General features: G+C 47.7%; 1 protein-coding gene and 1 long non-coding RNA gene across 3 annotated transcripts in view; one reads left to right on the top strand and one right to left on the bottom strand.

Annotated features, from left to right (window-relative positions):
- Positions 1-385: 385 nt before the first annotated feature.
- Positions 386-11010, bottom strand: LOC112614772. 2 transcript variants are annotated; one of them, XR_003117132.1, is made up of 3 exons: positions 10535-11010; positions 10067-10277; positions 386-883 (listed from the first exon to the last, which is right to left on the bottom strand). It is a non-coding gene; the product is annotated as an uncharacterized LOC112614772 (long non-coding RNA). The 2 variants fall into 2 exon arrangements; XR_003117133.1 differs by having other exon boundaries at positions 386-1121; positions 10157-10277; positions 10535-10626.
- KIAA0556 (KIAA0556 ortholog) overlaps positions 705-18271 on the top strand; it is a 73742-nt gene continuing 56175 nt past the window's right edge. Inside the window, exons 1-2 of the mRNA XM_025371487.1 lie at positions 705-885; positions 13049-13186. Of these exons, the coding sequence (XP_025227272.1) occupies positions 721-885; positions 13049-13186 (303 nt within the window). The 5' untranslated portion in view covers positions 705-720. The remainder of the gene's footprint in view (positions 886-13048; positions 13187-18271) is intronic.

Raw genomic sequence — 18271 nt, 5'->3', positions numbered from 1 at the left:
TGGTTTTTTTGAGACTAGGTCTTTCACCCAGGAGTGAAGTGGTGCGAACACAGCTCACTGCAGCCTCAACCACCTGGGCTCAAACAATCCTCCTGCCTCAGCCTCCTATGTAGCTGGGACTACAGGCATGTGCCGCTGTGCCCAGCTCATTTAAAAAAAAAAAATTTTGTAAAGACAGGATCTCACTTTGTTGCTCAGGCTGATCTTGAACTCCTGGCCTCAAGGAATCCTCCCAATTTGGCCTCTCAAAGTACTGGGATTACAGGCGTGAGCCCCCATGCTCAGCCTCAGCCTGTAACACCTACTCAGTTCAGCAGATGTCGTGACAAGCTTCTGGGTACCGAACACTGAGTAGTTGGGGAGAGATGTGCGTGCTTAGGCAGAATTCAATGCTTTTTAGACATTTTTATGTATTTCTAAACTCTCAAACAGAATGCTCACAGAGTGCCAGTTACACAGCGACTCTATTTTGAATGCTTTACAGTATGAATTCATTTGATCATGGGAATAACCATAGGTAGTGGGTGCTATTCTTATCCTCATTGTACAGATGGAGAGACTGAGACACTGAAGGTTAACTAACTTTTTGAAGGCAGTGGTAGCAGAGGTAGAGCCGAATTCAAGCCTGTCATGACTTAATCCTTTGGTGTTATTTTTCTCTTCTTTAAGGACAAACAGAGAACAAGGGCAGACGAGATCAAAGATGCCATCTACGTGACCATGGAGATCCTGTCCAACTGGGGCAACTCGTGGTGGGTGGGTCTCACAGAAGTCGAGTTCTTTGACCTGAATGACACAAAGCTTTATGTGTCCCCCCACGACGTGGATATCCGGAACACAGCCACACCTGGGGAGCTGGGCCGCCTCGTCAACAGGAACTTAGCTGTGAGTAGAGGGGACACTGGATTGCTTCTTGGCTGTGTATTCCCATGCATTTTCTCTGCCCTTGATAAATCTGTGTTAAGGGTATGAGTGGAGGGAGGAGAAGAACAACAAAATCTGGCCAGGTACGGAGGCTCACACCTGTAATCCAGCACTTTGGGAGGCTGAGGCAGGCGGATCATTTGAGGTCAGGAGTTCAAGACAACAACAAGCCTGGGCAACAAGGCAAAATTCTGTCTCTACAAAAAACACAAAATATTAGCCAGGCATCATAGCTCATGCCTGTAGTTCCAGCTACTTGGAAGGCTGAGGTGGGAGGATCTCCTGAGCACAGGGAGATTGAGGCTGCAGTGAGCTGTGATTGTACCACTGCACTCCAACCTGAGCAACAGGGTGAGACCCTGTCTCTAAAAACAACCAAAAATAGGCCGGGTATGGTGGCTCACACCCGTAATCCCAGCACTTTGGGAGGCCGAGGTGGGTGGATCACTTGAAGTCAGGAGTTCGAGACCAGCCTGGCCAACATGGTGAAACTCCGTCTCTACTAATAATACAAAAATTAATCAGGCGTGGTGGCACATGCCTGTAATCCCAGCTACTTCTGGAGGCTGAGGCAGGGGAATCACTTAAACCCAGGAGGCAGAGGTTGCAGTAAGCCGAGATTGCAGTAAGCCAAGATTGCACCACTGCACTCTGGGTGACAGAATGAGACTGTCTCAAAAAATAAAAAAAAATTAAATAAATCTACCAGAGTTATTCATTTGGGCAAAGTTGGAGAGGAGCCTGAGGGAGCGGTGCTGGCAGAGGCCCCAGACACTCTCTCCCTAAGCTGTTTCCCAGCCCCTGCTCTGTGGGTATTTCTTGGGGGAGCCAATTCACCTTCTTTTATCCATCTTGCAGTTTTCCAGTCACCATCAAACACTGGACCTCAGGAGTCATTAAGGTTAATGGTTGTTCTTTGTAGTTGAAGAAACTACAGCTTGGAGAAGGGCATTGACTTGGCCAAGGTCATGCAGGTGGAAGGTAGTGGAGCCAAGTTCATATCAGGCAGCCTGGGCCAGGACCCTTGCCCACACTCCCTCAGGACCCTGCTGCCCTAGGTCGTGAGGTGCACACTCCACAAACGTTAAATGTTTCTTTCCTTTAAATATCCAACAGAGCCAGGTACAGTGGCCAACACCTGTAATCCCAGCACTTTCGGAGGCTGAGGTGGGCGGATCACCTGAGGCCTGGAGTTCAAGACCAGCCTGGCCAACATGGCGAAATCCTGTCTCTACCAAAAATACAAAAATTAGCCAGGCGTTGGGGCACACACCTATAGTCCCAGCTACTTGAGCTGAGGCAGGAGAGTCGCTTGAACCTGGGAGGGGAGGTTGCAGTGAGCCAAGATCGTGCCATTACACTCCAGCCTGAGCGACAGAGCAGGACTCTGTCTCAATAAATAAACAAACAAACAAACAACAGAATTAAAAAAAAAAAAAGATGGGGGAGGATAGTGGCATTTTTTTCTTCCTGCAACTTGCAAGTTGGACACAAGAGACTGTGAGCTAAACTGAGCCAGAGTAGCCAGCCACATCATCTTTGCTATGCTGGGCCTCAGCTTCGTTCATAATTATCTTCTCAGAGACCTGAGAAGATGTTGTTATTGCGTGATCATAGCTCACTGCAGCCTCGAACTCCTGGGCTCAAACTGTCCTCCTGCCTCAGCCTCCTAAATAGCTGGGACTAGAGGCACACAACACCACATCTGGCTAATTTTGTAAAATTTTTTATGGAGACGGGGGTCTCACTATGTTGCCTGGGCTGGTTTCCCTGGCCTCTAGTGATCCTCCCACCTCGGCCTCCCAAAGTGCTGGGATTACGGACATGAGCCAGCATGCCCAGCCTTTGCTGTTATTGTTATTATTATTAACAGTATTAATACCACTGGGAAAAGTAGTTAGTGTTATTCCCATTTTAAAGAAGAGGAAACAAGAAAAGGGGTGTTTGAAATGTCTGGTTCTAGAGACCCAGATTCTGGTCTTGACTCTGGCCTCGGCAACTTACCTGCCTTCTCTGAGAGTGGATTTTTCTGCCTGCTGAAAAATGGGAGATTGGGTCAATCATCTTTTAGGATTCTTAGATTTCCAGCAGCAGAAACCGAGTCCAGCTCAGTTAGCACATGTTTAAAAAGTAAGTGTGTTTCGTGGCCGGGCGCGGTGGCTCAAGCCTGTAATCCCAGCACTTTGGGAGGCCGAGACGGGTGGATCACGAGGTCAGGAGATCGAGACTATCCTGGCTAACACGGTGAAACCCCGTCTCTACTAAAAAATACAAAAAACTAGCCGGGCGAGGTGGCGGACGCCTGTAGTCCCAGCTACTCGGGAGGCTGAGGCAGGAGAATGGCGTGAACCCGGGAGGCGGAGCTTGCAGTGAGCTGAGATCCGGCCACTGCACTCCAGCCTGGGCGACAGAGTGAAGACTCCGCCTCAAAAAAAAAAAAAAAAAAAAAGTAAGTGTGTTTCAAGTCTTTTGAGTAGCTAGTGTACTCACTGCCATGCAGGCCGGGAGAGGATGGGCTTTGTGGGAAAGTTGGGGTTTTAGGGAGCATCCTGGAATGCTGGCCACCACGGGTGTGGTCTTCTTTTGGGGGTGGGAGATAAACAGGAGGATGTGAGATTCTTCTGGAAAGATTCTTCTCTTTGGACTTGAGGTTCTGGGGGAGACTGTGCTGTCCTACTTAGAGAGTTGACTGTTTTGGCCTTTGTGTGAGTGGTCACTTCCATGGCATCTGAAACCATGACCAACTTACGTCCTAAACTGGGTCATAACTCAAGGTTGGGGGCTGCTTTCAGAGAAGGGAACAAAATGAGAAGGAGAGATGGAGAAAAGGATAAAACTTCATTCCCTTAGTTCATACAGCCACCATGATTAAGATGCCTCGGCAGTGTCGGTTGGCTGGTTGGTTTGTCCTCACCACCCTCTGCTGGAAATAGTCTCAGGAAAGGAAGGCTGATGGACAAACCTGACTAGGGCAGGACATCTTGATGCCAGTTCCACCAAGATGCCCCAGCGGGGCAGGAAGGGATTCTCCCTGAAGGAGTTCAAGATTGCTTAGAAAATGTGTAATGTATGTCACAAATAAAAATAAAAATTAAGAAATTCAAGATCACCACTAAAAGAAAGCTGGATGCTACAGAGCTAAGAAGCAACAGCTGTCCCCAGGCTTGGACTGGGTAGGTCTGAGTCCCCTTCTAGATCAGCAGCTCTGTGATCTCAGCCCTCGAAAGATGCAGTCCCTGAGCTGTGGATAACGGCCGCCTGGGCGCTGTGGCCTGGCCTATCCCTGTGCTGCCTCCAGATTCAAGTCTTTAGGCTCCCATGCTTGCTGCTGGGACTTGGGCCAGCCCTCGCCACCCCTCCCCTACCCCGCTCTTGCGGAAAGCAGTGGCATTTTGGAAGCCTGCTCTCCAGAACAGAGCACACTAGGGACAATAAAAAGCATCGTTGGATTTGATGGGGACCAATTCTGATGATTGCTCTGCCTTTCTTCTGTTTAGCAGAGACTGGGGCACTTTGCCGTGTGATGACCCACGGTTTTGGTGGATTTAAGGTTTTTGGTTTTTGGCCCTGCGATTGGGACATGAGGCAGCTGTGTCACCCTGGGCTGCTGGGTCTCTGGGCTCATCTGCAGGAACGCTGGATTCCCCCTTCTTCCCTGATGCGGGGCTTCCCTGCATCCTGGGTCCCAGGCCCGGGGCTACTGGAGCACACTGCCTCTCAGAACCATCTAATTGCACCAGCGTGTGGCAGCCATAGCCTGGTGCATCGCCTCGTTTAACCCTCACGTGAACCTTGGGATGACTCTCCCCATTTTATCAATGAGAAAAAACAAGATGCAGTGAGGAAGAGGCACTTGCCTCAGGCCGTAGAGCATGGCTAATGGAGCCCACCCGACAGCCGAGGTACCTAGAAGCAGAGGCTGGGTTTGAAAGAGAAAATGCTTCAGTGGAGGTGAATTGGGGCATTCAAAAAATGTGGGAGTGCCCCAGCCTCTATGGAAACTCCTCCCTTCTCTGCCCGCACCGTGTCTCTTACTGGCTGCATCCCAGCCCAAGGCCTCAAGATGACTCCAGATTTATACACCCACCCCTGCCTGCCCCTCTGAGTTCCTGACGTGAATGTCAACTTCCTGCTTGACATCTCTTGGATCTCTCCTGGCCATCTCAGACTTTATTATTATTATTATTATTATTTTTAGAGACAGGGCCTTGCTCTGTCGCGCAGGCTGGAGAGCAGTGGTGCAGTCATTGCTCACTGCAGCCTCGACCTCCTGGGCTCAGCCACCCTCCCACTTCAGCCTCTCAAGAAGCTGGAACTACAGGTACACACTACCACACTTGGTTAATTTTTTATATTTTTTGTAGAGATAGGGTCTCACTATGTGGCCCAGGCTAATCTCCATCTCCTGACCTCAAGCAATCCTCCTGCCTTGGCCTTCCAAAGCACTGGGATTACAGGCATCAGCCACCATACCCAGCCCATTTAAAACTTAAGTTTAGAGATTTAAAACTTAAGTTTTGATTCCCCTGCCCTCTTCCCCACATCACTTCTTCCTCCAGTATTTCTTGTTCAGTAACCAGCATTGCTGTTGGCTTAGATGTACCACAATCTTCCTTGACTGCCCTAGGAAATTATGGATTTCCTATGAGTCTAGAATTATTTCCAAATAAAAAGTAATAATAATAATAATAATAATATGTATGTGTGTGTGTGTGTGTGTATATACACACACATACATATTACACTTTCATGTATTGGGGATTGATGTGGTTTGACTGTGTCCCCACCCAAATCTCATCTTGAATTGTAAAAATACCCACTTGTCAAAGGCAGGGCCAGGTGGAGATAATTGAATCATGGGGATGGTACATTTGGGCACAGTGGCTCACACCTATAATCCCAGCACTTTGGCAAGTCAAAGCAGGAAGATCACTTGAGGCCAGGAGTTTGACACCAGCCTGGGCAACATAGTGAGACCCTACCTCTACCAAAAAAAAATTAATTAAAAAAAAATAACATGTATGTGTATGTATATTTATGTGTATGTGTGTATATATATATATGTGAGTGTGTGTGTGTGTGTATGTGTGTGTGTGTATATATATATATATGATTGTCCCCTTCTCCTACTTAAAACATGTCCACTGTGACTTCTGGTTACCCTTGGAAATAAAGCCCAGGTGCTTTCCCATGGCCTGGAGACTCTCTGTGAACAGGCCTCCACTTCCCCCTCTGCCTGCTTCATACACCCCTGCTTCACACCCAGGCTCCAGCAGCCTTGGGCCTGCCCTCTCTTCTTCCAACCCACCAACCTCATTCCTACCTCTCCAAAACCCTCTTCCTCCAGCTTTTCACGTTGCTTCTCCACATTCAGATTTCAGCCCTAATATCACGTTCTCAGCAAGACTTTCCCTCACCCAACGATCTGGAGGAGTCCTGTTCCCTCACACCCTGGTCACTATCACATCACCATTTTTCATTTCTTCAGAGCACATCTCACTGTAAGAAATGATCTTGTTTACATGTATATTATGTCTCCCCAGTTTAGCTGAAAATTCTTGTCTGTCCTGTTTACACTATATCCCCCATACATAAAAATGTGCCATACATATTATTTTTGTTTTTTTAAACGGAAACATAGCTTACAGTTTTTTTGTTGTTGTTGTTGTTTAAGCTTACAATTTTTAAACTTTTTATTTGGAGATAATTTTAGACTCACAGGAAGTCGTAAAATAGTACAGAAAACAGAAGAACAATAGAGAAAGTCAATGAAATCAGAAGTTGGTTCTTTGAGAGGATTAGCAAATTGGCAAACCTTTAGCTAGACTAACCAAAAAATGATGGGGGAGAAGATTAAAATTACTAAAATCAAGAATGATAGAGAGAACATTGCTATTGACCTTACAGAAGTAAAAAGGATTACAAGGGAAAATGAAATTAAGAAACAATTATGTTTACAATAGCATCAAAAGAATAAAATACTTAGGAATACATTTAACAAAAGAAGTACAAAATGTATACTCTGAAAACTACAAAACATTGTTGAAAGAAATCTAAGGTCTAAGAAACTGAAAAAGCATCCCATGTTCATGGATCAGAAGACTTAACATTGTCAAGATGGTAATACTTTCCCAAAATGACCTACAGATTCAGCAAAATTGCTATCAGAATCTCAGCTGACTTCTTTGTACAAGTTGACAAGTTGATTCTACAATTTATGGGGAATTTCAAAGGACTCAGAGTGCTGAAATATTATTGAAAAAGAATAAAGTAGAACTCACACTTCAATTTCAAAGCATACTACCAACTCTGCAGTGATAAAGACTGCATGGTACTGGCATAGGATAAATATATAGATCAATGAAATAGAACTGAGCATCCAGAAGTAAACCCATGGATTTATAGTCAATTGATTCCAACAAGGATACCAAGACCGTTCAATGGGAAAAGCATAGTCATTCAAAAAATGGCCTTGGGACAAATGCGTTTCCACATGCGAAAAGATGAAGGTAGATTTCCACCATATGCCTTATGCAAAACTAACTCAATGGATCAAAGACCTGAATGTAAGAGCTAAAACTTTGAAACTCTTAGAAGAAGACAAAGGTGTAAATCTTGATAGCCTTGAATTTGTCAATGAAGTCTTAGCTATGACATCCAAAGCACAAGCAACCAAAAAAAGGAAGAAGATAAATCAGACTTCATCAAAATTAAAAACATTTTTCCCTCAGATGACACTATCAAGAAAGTAAAAATACAGCCTACAAAAAGGAGAAAATATCTGCAAATCGTATATCTGATAAGGGTCTAATATTCAGAATATACAAAGAAAAAAAAAACCCTAATGACAAAAAGATGAACAACCCAATTAAAATATGGCCAAATGACTTTGAATAGACATTTCTCCAAAAAAGATGTACAAATGGCTGGTGAGCACATTAAAGATACTTAACATCATAAGTTGTTAGGGAAATGCAAATCAAAACCACAATGAGATATCACTTCACACACACTAGGATAGCTGTAATTTTTTTTTTAAAAAAAAGAGAAAATAAGTATTGATGAGCATGTGGAGAAATTGGAACCTTCATTCTTTGCTTGTGGAAATGTAAAATGGCTCAGCCCCTGTGGAAAACAACTTAACAGTTTCTCAAAAAGGTAAATGTAGGGTTACCAATGACCTAGCAATTCCATTCCTAGGTATATACCCAAGATAACTAAAAACATACGTTTATTTAAAAAAAAACAAAAAACTTGTACATGTATGTTCATAACAGCATTATTCAGAATAGCCAAAAAGTAGTAGAAACAGCCAGATGTCCATCAATGAATGAGTAAAGAAAATGTAGTATTTCCACAAAATGGAATATTATTCAGCCCTAAAAAGGAATGAAGCATTGCTACATGCTACAACCTGGGTGAATCTTGAAAACATTATGCCAAGTGAAAGAAGCCAGACACAGAAGGCTATATGTTGTATAATTTCATTTATATGAAATGTCCAGAATAGGCAAATCTGAAGACAGAAAGTAGATTAGTCATTGCCAGGGGCTGGGAGGAGGCAGGAATGGGGAGAGACTGCTAATGAACATGGTTATCTTTTGGGGGTGGTAAAAATGTACTGGAAGAAGATAATGGTAATGGTTGCACAACCTTGTGAATATAGTGAACCTTGTGAAAAAAGGACGGAGAAATCTTATACACCTTTACCCAGTTTTCCCCAGTGGTAAATCCTATGTAACTGTAGTACATAATCAAAACCAGGACCTTGACATTTGTATAATGTACAGACCTTCATACACTCACTTGTGTGTACATGTATATGGTTCGATGCAATTTTATCACATATATAGATTTCTTTCTAAAGATACAGACATCGAGATACAGACCAGTTCCGTCACCACCAAGGAGTTCCCTTGGGCTCCTCCTGTACAGCCGTACTTCCCCAAGCCCAGTCCTGACAATGGAAACCACTGATTTGTTCCTCTACATACATTTTGTCATTTCAAGAATGCTATGTAAATGAAATCATACCATTTATATAGCATTTATATCATTACTAAAGTCGGTAACCTTTCTGAGACTCGCTTTTTTTACTCAGTGTAATGCCCTTGACATCCTTCCATATTGTTGTGTATGTCAATAGTTTGTTCCTTTTTAATGCAATAATTTATTAAAATGGAGCTACTTCTGAGGGCAGTGCACTATCTCCCTGCGGGTTACTATTCAGTGTTATGTTAATGCTGGAGTTAAAAAGGCACCTTTGGTTTAGGAGTTAGAAAGTTACCTCCTCAGAGAAGCCTTCTCTAACCATCCCTTCTAAAATAGCTGTTCCATGGGCCATGAATAATTCTCTCTTATTTTTTTTCCTAGAATGTGTCCCTGCTTGATTTTTTTTTTTTCTTGGAAACATTACCTGTTTGCCTTCCCTCATAGCACAGAGCTACTAGGACCTGGTGGGTCAGGTTCCCTTGCACATGCACCGTGTCTGGCTCAGCATCAGTCCCCCAGGAGGGACCCTGGACAGTGTTTGTTGGGCAAGTTATGGAGTAGATGTGTCCGTGCCTGCTTCCACCCTTTTGCCCTAGCACTTCAGGGCATGCTGACTGCTTTTCTGAATGGCAGCATTGAGATTTCTTTCCTGGAGGATTCTTTTTTTGGCCTCCAGGGCCCACTTTACCACCCATACAGAGAGAAATAGAGAACCCCCAGGAGCAGCACTCAACCAACATTGGTGGAAGTTGGGGTATAAATACCCCAGCTCCTTGGCCCCGTTGGTGCAGTCACTCTGGCGCCTGTTCCACCCTGGCTCCCAGATTCCCTGGGGGGATTAAGCTCTAGTTGCCCACAGGAGCAGCTGTCTTCATAACATACCCTTTATGAGCCACCTTCCCTGCCTTGTCTCACTTCTTCACTCTCCCATTGATATTTTCTGCTCTGTCTAAATAAGCTACTTACACATGGATCCTTGCCTCAGGGTCTGCCTCAGGGGAATCCAGAGACAGAATGAATTAATGCATGAAAGATGGAGGTTCAGATCCTCACTCCACCACGTAGGCACTGAGCAACCTTAGGCGATCCCACCCCTCGCTGAGCTTTGGCCTGTTTTGGTCAGTAGCACATGCATTACAGCAATGCCCACCTCCTGGGGTTTCCAAGTGAAAGAAGCCAGAACCAAGGGCAGTAACAGCAGCATGAAGGCGCCCGATTCCCGTTCTGCTGTATTCCTTACCCCCTGTGATGGGGAGGGAGGAGCCGCAGATGCTCTGCCTCCTCCCTGGCACCAAGGGGTTTTCCCAGCATGTGCCAGGTCAGTCCTGGGCAGCTTCCCATAAGCCTTTCTCTCTGAGATCCTGTCTGTGGAGAGAAAACATCAGAAGGCTGGGGTGCTAATGAGGCCCAGAGTTATCCTCAGGTTAATGTTCTTTGACTTTGAACACCACAATTCCCACTTAGGCCTCCTGTTACTCCTCCTGCTGACAGAAATGTGAAGGGAAATCAATTACAGTCCCCTAGCCCACATCTAAGGGTCAGCCATCAGTCTCTTCCTTTGTCAGGCAGCCACAGTGACCCATTTTAGGCCCCCACTCAGCAAAGGAATGAGACTCACCCGCTGGATTTGGGGATGTGGTTTCTTGACCCCTCGCAGCTGCCCAGAGCACTAGAAGTTCTTGTAGAGCTGGAGAAACTTGCCAGAATAAGTCAGAACCCCTTGAACTCATCGTTCCCCCTTAACAAAAGCCACCTCCTCCCTCCTGAAAGGCACCATTGTCACCGAAACAAGCCCCCTTTGTCCTCCACCGCAGCTGGAGCCTGGGCCTCCCATCTCCTGGGGGCCGATCAAACCCCAGATCAGCCAATCCTCCCTCCCTGGCTCTGTCAAGTAGCAGGCACGTTCCTGGTGGCGGGGAGTCTGTCGAGATGTTCTCAAATGCAGGGCGATGCCCCTTTGAGATAAAAGGGACAAGTCAGCCAGTGTCAGGCCCGCGGAGGTTGCTTATTGGCAGATGGGACTTGCTGCTGCTGCCCTAAACAAGGACCACAGACTCAATGCCTACAGGGGCCAGGCAGAGGCAGAAGAGGGAAGTGAGGTGGATGTGAAGCAGTAGGGAGTGGCGGGGACCGTGGAGCCCTGGGGAATGGCGGGCTTCAGGGGCTGCACACTGTTGGCTCCAGGAAACGGCCATCAGGGCTCCTGAGCTGCCATGTTTTCTGAGTCTGCAGAGGCGCCAGAAATCTGGCTGTTTGGAGAAATCTCCCCATTCCACCACCACCTATTTTTGAGACAGAGTCTCACTCCATCACCCAGGCTGAAGTGCAGTGGTGCGATCTTGGCTTCCTGCAACCTCCACCTTCCAGGTTCAAGTGATTCCCCTGCCTCAGCCTCTCCAGTAGCTGGAATTACAGGCCCGCCACCATGCCCGGCTAAATTTTGTATTTTTTTTTTTTCTTTTAGTAGAGACAGGGTTTCACTACATTGGCCAGGCTAGTCTTGAACTCCTGACCTCAAATGATCCACCCGCCTCGGCCTCCCAAAGTGCTGGGATTACAGGTGTGAGCCACTGCACCTCTCTGAATCTCCCCATTTTTAAATGTTGGCAATGAATTTGTGTGTGTGTGTGTGTGTGTGTTTTTTTTTAACATTGCATGAACCAAACAAAGCTTACAGTCTGTTCTCTGTTTGTTTGTTTTTTGGGGTTTTTTTGGAGATGGAGTTTGGAGTTCAGTGACACAATCTCGGCTCACTGCACCATCCACCTCACGAGTTCAAGCGATTCCCCTGCCTCAGGCTCCTGAGTAGCTGGGATTACAGGCGTGCCCCACTATGCCCAACTAATTTTTGTATTATTAGTAGAGACAGGGTTTTGCCAAGTTGGCCAGGCTGGTCTCGAACTCCTGACCTCAGGTGATCCATCTGCTTCCCAAAGTGCTGGGATTAGAGATGTGAGCCATCGCGCCTGGCCTACAGTCTCCTCCCTAAAGCTTTAATGAAAGGGCAGATGTTAGGAGGCACACTCCATTTATGCATTCACTTAGTCATTTATTTATTACACAAAGAGTTGTGTTTTTTTTTGGCATCTTCCATGTGCCAAGAAACTGTGCTAAAAGCCTAGGGTTCTGGAATAACTAGACACGACCCCTTCCCTTGAGCTCACGGCTGAATGAGGGCATGACATGGACGTGAAAAGAGATGATCGTGGGACCTCGAGGTAGGCACCAAGCTCGGGGACTGCAAGGAGCCAAGGGCACTTGGATTTGCTGAATTCCCCAGATTGAGAAGGTTAGGAAGAGAATTGCGAGAATTGCAAGCAAGCAGAGGCCCACCCTGTGCCAAGGCACCAGGTCAAGCCAGCGTGGACACGTTTGGGAGCAGCTGTGAGTTTTGTCCCAATGGAGAGTGAATAGGTATTGCAGAAAGCCAAGAAAAGGCGGCTGGGGCTGAGAAAAGTCCCCCAGTTTAGCTTTTTCCATCTGCACCCAAAGCACTCATGACATGCAATTTTGTCGGTATGAATGAGAATGACAGCAAGGCGTCCCTGTTCACCTGCCCCTGGGGCCTCCGTCAGGGGGAGTCTGCAAACTGAAGCCTCCAAGCTTGGAAACCCAGAAAGGAACAGAATAAATCCCAGGGCTCAGTGCCCTGGCACTGGCCCAGCCAACGCCTGAGCCAGTGGCTTTCTTTCTTTTCTATTTTAGAAATTTTAAAATTCGGCAGGGTTTTACAAAAGAAAATCAAAGGCTCTGTTTGCCAGGTTAATCAAATAGCGTCCTGTCCTTCTTTCTAGTGTCTTTCCCCTCCCCCAGAGCTCTCCTCAAAGCCGATTAAGTTGATTAAAATAAAGCCCGCTGCATTTTAAATTCCGTCTGGTTGGCAGATCAGAGGGGTCCGTGTGGCAGCTTTGTGCAGGGGGTGGGACGGGGTCAGTAGCCTGCTGTGAAGTGCCGTCCAGACAGGGTGATCTGAGTCCCCAGCCTGGGTGATGGCAATGGGGTGGCCTGGCTGCCTGCCCTGAGCCCTCACCAGGCATCTCCTGGTTTTCGTGAGCCAAAGAGCCACTGCCATTTTACTTTGGGGAGAGGCAGAAATGTGCCTAATGATTACCCTCTCTTGCTGGCCTTCTAGGACGAGAAAGACTCCTCCCCGTGGACCTGCCCCTTCCGCCCGCCTCTCCAGCTGTTTTTTGTTATTCGAAACACAAGACAGCTGGGGGACTTCAGTCTGGCCAAGATCAAGGTTCGGAATTACTGGACAGCTGATGGCGTAAGTAACAGGCGCTGGTTCCCCACTGGGCACTGGGTTGATGGAAGCGCTTAGCAGTTTGCCAATAGCCTGGTTCCTAAAGTTGCAAAATGGATACATGGAGGCCCTGCTGGCCTTGCGTGTGCAGCAGGAGCCTGCTGGCAGGTTCACACTGCATTCTCATAGCCCCCAGGGACAGAGCTTCCGGCTGCTGGCGTTGGGAGGTGGTATCAGGCCACCCTTGGGGGAACTGGAAAAGTACAAGCTGAGACTCAGTTTTACAGATAAGGAAACAGAGACACAGAGAGATTATGTAACTTGCCCCAAGTCACATAGCCAGTCAGTGTCAGAGTGAGAATGTGAACGCCTGCATTCGGACTCCAGGCCCTTTCTCGTAGCCTTCACTTCTCAAATGTTAACTTGCACTGACTCATCTGTGGGATCTTGCTAAAATGCAGGTTCTAATTCAGCAGGTCTGGGGCAGGGCCTGAGATTCTGCAGGTCCAGCCAGCTCCCAGGCATCCCAGTCTTCCTGTTCTGTGGACCTCACTGTGACTAGCCAGGCCCTTAACCTCTGGCTGTTGTGCCCCTCTGGTTCTATTTTTTATTTTTTTAAAGACTAGTCAAGTACAGTAATGAGAAGCGGCGATAGAATGGAAAAAGGAGTTAGTTCTGTAACTGACTGTGATCAATTGAGATAACTTGCTACCTTTGGACCTACCACCTCCGGTTGCAGGATCCACACCCTCCTTTCTAACCTCACACTATCTACCCTCATGCTGCTGCCTGTGCCCACACCCTTTCCTTCCTTCTCTGGGCTGTTTTTCATGCACTCATAGTTCCATCAGGGAGCTAAATAGTGGGGAAGGACAGGAATTCACTTGGCCTATCTGCCCCTCTTATGGTAGACATAGGGGCAAGAGTTGTACTTTCCTTTCAAATCTGTAAGGGAAGCATTTGTTCAAGTGAGATTATAAATAGGAACGGAGCGTCACCTTCAGTCTTGCTAGAGACATTAGGGAGTGGTGAGGACTATGGCACACCGGCAAGCCCATGCCCTAGGGAAAGGGAAGGGTACTTTTCAGCTTCAACTAAGGGTTGCTTTGTAGAATACCAGCCAGTTCTGCCAGATCTTCCCAACATGCCCAGAGAGCTGGATATCTGAGTTTTGACATGAGCCTTCCTTATTTGTAAATGTCAGTAGCTAATTTAAGTTCTTTTTAAACCACCATGCAATTCAAACAAAACTCTTCTTTTTGAGCTAGCCTGCCCCAGACTGTGCATAGTGTGGAGAAAGGAGCCCGCCTCAGGCTGGGAGAGATCAGGGAAGGTTCTTGAAGGAACACATACCTGAGCTGTGATGGCAAAGGACAATGGCAGTCAGCCGAGGCAGGAAAGGAGAAAGTGTATCCTGGATGGAGGGCCCTGCCTGTTCACAGGCATGGAGGTGTGAAAGAACATAGCCTCCTAATCGCTCTCACTGGCCCTAGGCCCAACCCAGTCTGTCTCCAGCAGCCTCCAGGGAGATCCAGTCACACATCATTGCTGCTTCAAACCCTCAGAGCCTCCCCTTGGCCCAGAGGATCAAGGTCAACCCCCTGAGTGTGACATCAGAGCCTCCTAATCCCCTCACACTGGGCCCTGCCTCTCTCCTGTCAGAATGTAGGCTGCCCTGGCTTTCCACCCCCTGACCATGGCAGTGATACCTTTTTTTTTTTTTTTTTTTTTTTTTTTTTTTTTTTTTTGAGACGGAGTCTCGCTCTGTCACCCAGGCTGGACTGCAGTGGCCGGATCTCAGCTCACTGCAAGCTCCGCCTCCCGGGTTCACGCCATTCTCCGGCCTCAGCCTCCCGAGTAGCTGGGACTACAGGCGCCCGCCACCTCGCCCGGCTAGTTTTTTGTATTTCTTAATAGAGACGGGGTTTCACCGTGTTAGCCAGGATGGTCTCGATCTCCTGACCTCGTGATCCGCCCGTCTCGGCCTCCCAAAGTGCTGGGATTACAGGCTTGAGCCACCGCGCCCGGCCGGCAGTGATACCTTTATCCCTGCCCCTCACAGCCCCATCTCACTCAACTCAGAATGCCCATCTCTGCCTCATATTCCTGGAAACCCAGACGTCACTTTCTCCAGGAAGCCGACCCTGCCCCCTGCCCCCTGCCCCTTGCACTTCTCTGAGACCTCATGAACATGTTCCACCATCTCCTGACCGGAATTTATGGCTACTTTCCCAGGCCACCATGGACCCCTTAAGAGACGTCTCCACCCTGAGTCATCTCCACTCCCTCCCTAGTGAAAGGAGAAATACGTGGTTGATGAATGAATGAATGAATGAATGAATGAATGAATGAGCTCATGTTCCTAATAATCCATAAGCAGCTGTGTTATCCTTACTGATATCCAGATGAGAGTATAGGAGAGTCTAGGTGGCTTGACAAGACCACATGGCAGGTTGGAGGCAGAGCTGGGAACCTAGTCCTAGAGAGGCAGTCCTCCCCTCTTCCCTCCCTCCTTCCCTCCTTCCCTCCTTCCAATCCCCCCTTCCTGAGCTGCTTCTTGCTAGTTCTGCCACCCACCAGCTGTCCATCCACCTAGTGATCACGTCCCGAGCACCTGTCAGTTGTGAGGCACCGCGAGTCAGGAAACTAACAGGACAGGCAGCCCCGGCCAGCTGTGTGTACACACAGTGCTGCCCAGAGCTTTCTCTCATTTCTGATCTTTGAGGTTGTTTGTTTGCTTGTTTGTTTTTAAACAAACACCTGAAGTTTAAACTTGAAAAAAAGAAGGCCAAGCCATTGGGAACTTGTGGAAATTTCTCTGGGCGTGTCAGACCCGCCTTCTCCACTTGCCAGCCCTGGCCTCTTGTGTGCTCAGAGGCTGGCCCTCAGACCCCGGAATGCAGCCCCAGCCCACATAGTCACCGCACACTGCGAGCATCTGGGGCCAGGTCCTCTCATTCCAAGTCCCACTCAGTGCTTCCTGGCTGGTGGCCATCAGCACCCTCTTCTGGAATGGGCAATGGAACAGTGCCAGCTGCCCGGGCCTGTACCCTGCAGCTCGGCCCTGTCACTGAATATATATCTCAGGGCAAGGAAAGCAGATTTTATGTGCAGGATTACAACAAAGATAAGCTTCATCCCTTTTGGCCAGGGCCTGCCTTTGTTCTTTAACCTATGCTCAGCCTTCCTTGTGCTTATAGAATTGTCTAAAATGGCATAGGGTCTTAAGAGTCCCTCAGGAGCTTGGGGTGTCGTCACGGGTGCGTGGGGGAGCTGTTGGCTGCAGGGATTTGAGAGCCGAGGTCTTTCCGCACCCAGGCTGAAGTGTGGAGGACTGCGGCTCCTGCCGGGCACCGCTTATGTAACACACACCCATCTGTTGCCAGAATTTACCAGGAGCAGAAAAGCGCAAACAAATGCAGCTGCAGGTTGGTTTGATTTAATATTCTCCAGAGGATGCTATTACTGTGTGTTTTAGAGGAGATAAAATGAGAGTTTATAGGAAATATAGCTTGGCCTGGTAGATGTGGCTTGTTAATACAGTGTTTTGTGTATGGGAATCTGAAGAAGAAAAGTTAAATGTGGGCAGCTAATCCAACCAGGGCTTATTTAGAACGGAAGAAAGGAAGGGATTAGAAAAAGGGGAGTCTCTTTTATTGGGAAATGTGCTGCCTGTGAAATCCTCATGCTAGCATTTACGGGCTCCTTCCCCCCTCACTTGGTGATGCTGTAAGTGTCAGCTGGGCCAGAGGAGAGGGATGGGAGAGGCGAAGTGAGGACGTGGAGGCTGCACTGCCACCACAGCAGTGCACAGAAGGCAGCAAACAGATGCCTCTACTTGTGACAGCTGCCATTTATTCAGTGCCGTAGGTATCAGGCACGTATAGGCACCCTGTGGGCACTCAGTAAATATTCAATGCATGAATGAATAACTGAACAAATGAATCATCTCAATTAACCCCCAGTGATCCTATGAGGCAGGTAGTGGTATTTCCCATCTTACAGACGAAGAAGCCAGAACTTAGGACAGTGAGATCCCAGATGGCAAATAGGCTGTGTCTCTTTTGCCAACGCTGATGGGAAACGGCTTGCTGGAGTGCCGTCCTGAGAAAGATCTGGAACCTTCTTTCTGCTTCATCCAGGAAAGGGTGCGATGATTGATCAGCCACGTCTGCCGTGGGCTCAGGAGGATGTGCTACTATGTGTGTCATATCTTTTGGTGTTCCCCAGATTAAGTGACTTGCCCAGCTAGCAGGTGGTAAGAGACAAAGCCGGGGAGGGGAATTTGAGGTCCGCTTTGCCTTTCTCTGGTTTTTCATGGCACTGGTTCTCCTGCAGAGTGGCATCTGTTGGGAGGAAGAAACCGATAGTCTCCCTTCTATAGTAGGTAATAACTCATCCAAAAAGTGGGCTTCCAGCAGCTCTCCATGCTCCATCTGTTTGCCTTTATAATAGTCATATTAGTTATGTGTGACAGTACAGATAAGCACACCATCCCCATCATCACCCACAGCGTCACCACGCAAGTGCCGCCTCCAGCCTGGTCACACCAGGAAGTGGGACAGCAGTGAGCATCCAGGCAGGACGGGCACCCAGGGTATATTTCATATACAGAAAGGCACTCATTAAATTGTTTTTGATAAATAAATGCTACATTTCTCCAGGGGCATATTTCTGTGACATGTAATGTGGTCTAGGCCAGGAGTCCCCAGCTCCCGGGTCACAAACCAGTACCAGTCTGAGGCCTGTTAGGAACCAGGCCGCATAGCAGGAGGTAAGCCCCGGATGAGCCAGCATGACCACCTGGGCTCTGCCTCCTGTCAGATCAGCAGTGGCATGAGATTCTCACAGGCATGGAAACCCTATTGGGAACTGCACATGTGAAGGGTCTATGCTGTACACTCCTTATGAGAATCTAATGTCTGATGATCTGAAATGGAACAGTTTCATCCCAGTACCATCCCCACCCCTGCCACCATCCATGACAATAACACAGGACAGTGAATGAGGGCCACAGGGAGGAGGAGGCTGGGCTGCTTGGAGCCAGGTGGCCAGAGTCCTTCCCCGAGCTCAGTGATGACCAGGAGCATCCATGGGGCATCTGTGGGA

The sequence above is a fragment of the Theropithecus gelada genome, chromosome 20 (assembly GCF_003255815.1).
Source record: "Theropithecus gelada isolate Dixy chromosome 20, Tgel_1.0, whole genome shotgun sequence".
Taxonomy (NCBI): domain Eukaryota; kingdom Metazoa; phylum Chordata; class Mammalia; order Primates; family Cercopithecidae; genus Theropithecus; species Theropithecus gelada.
Note: the sequence above shows the minus strand (reverse complement) of the source record. Positions and strands in the feature narration are given on the sequence as shown.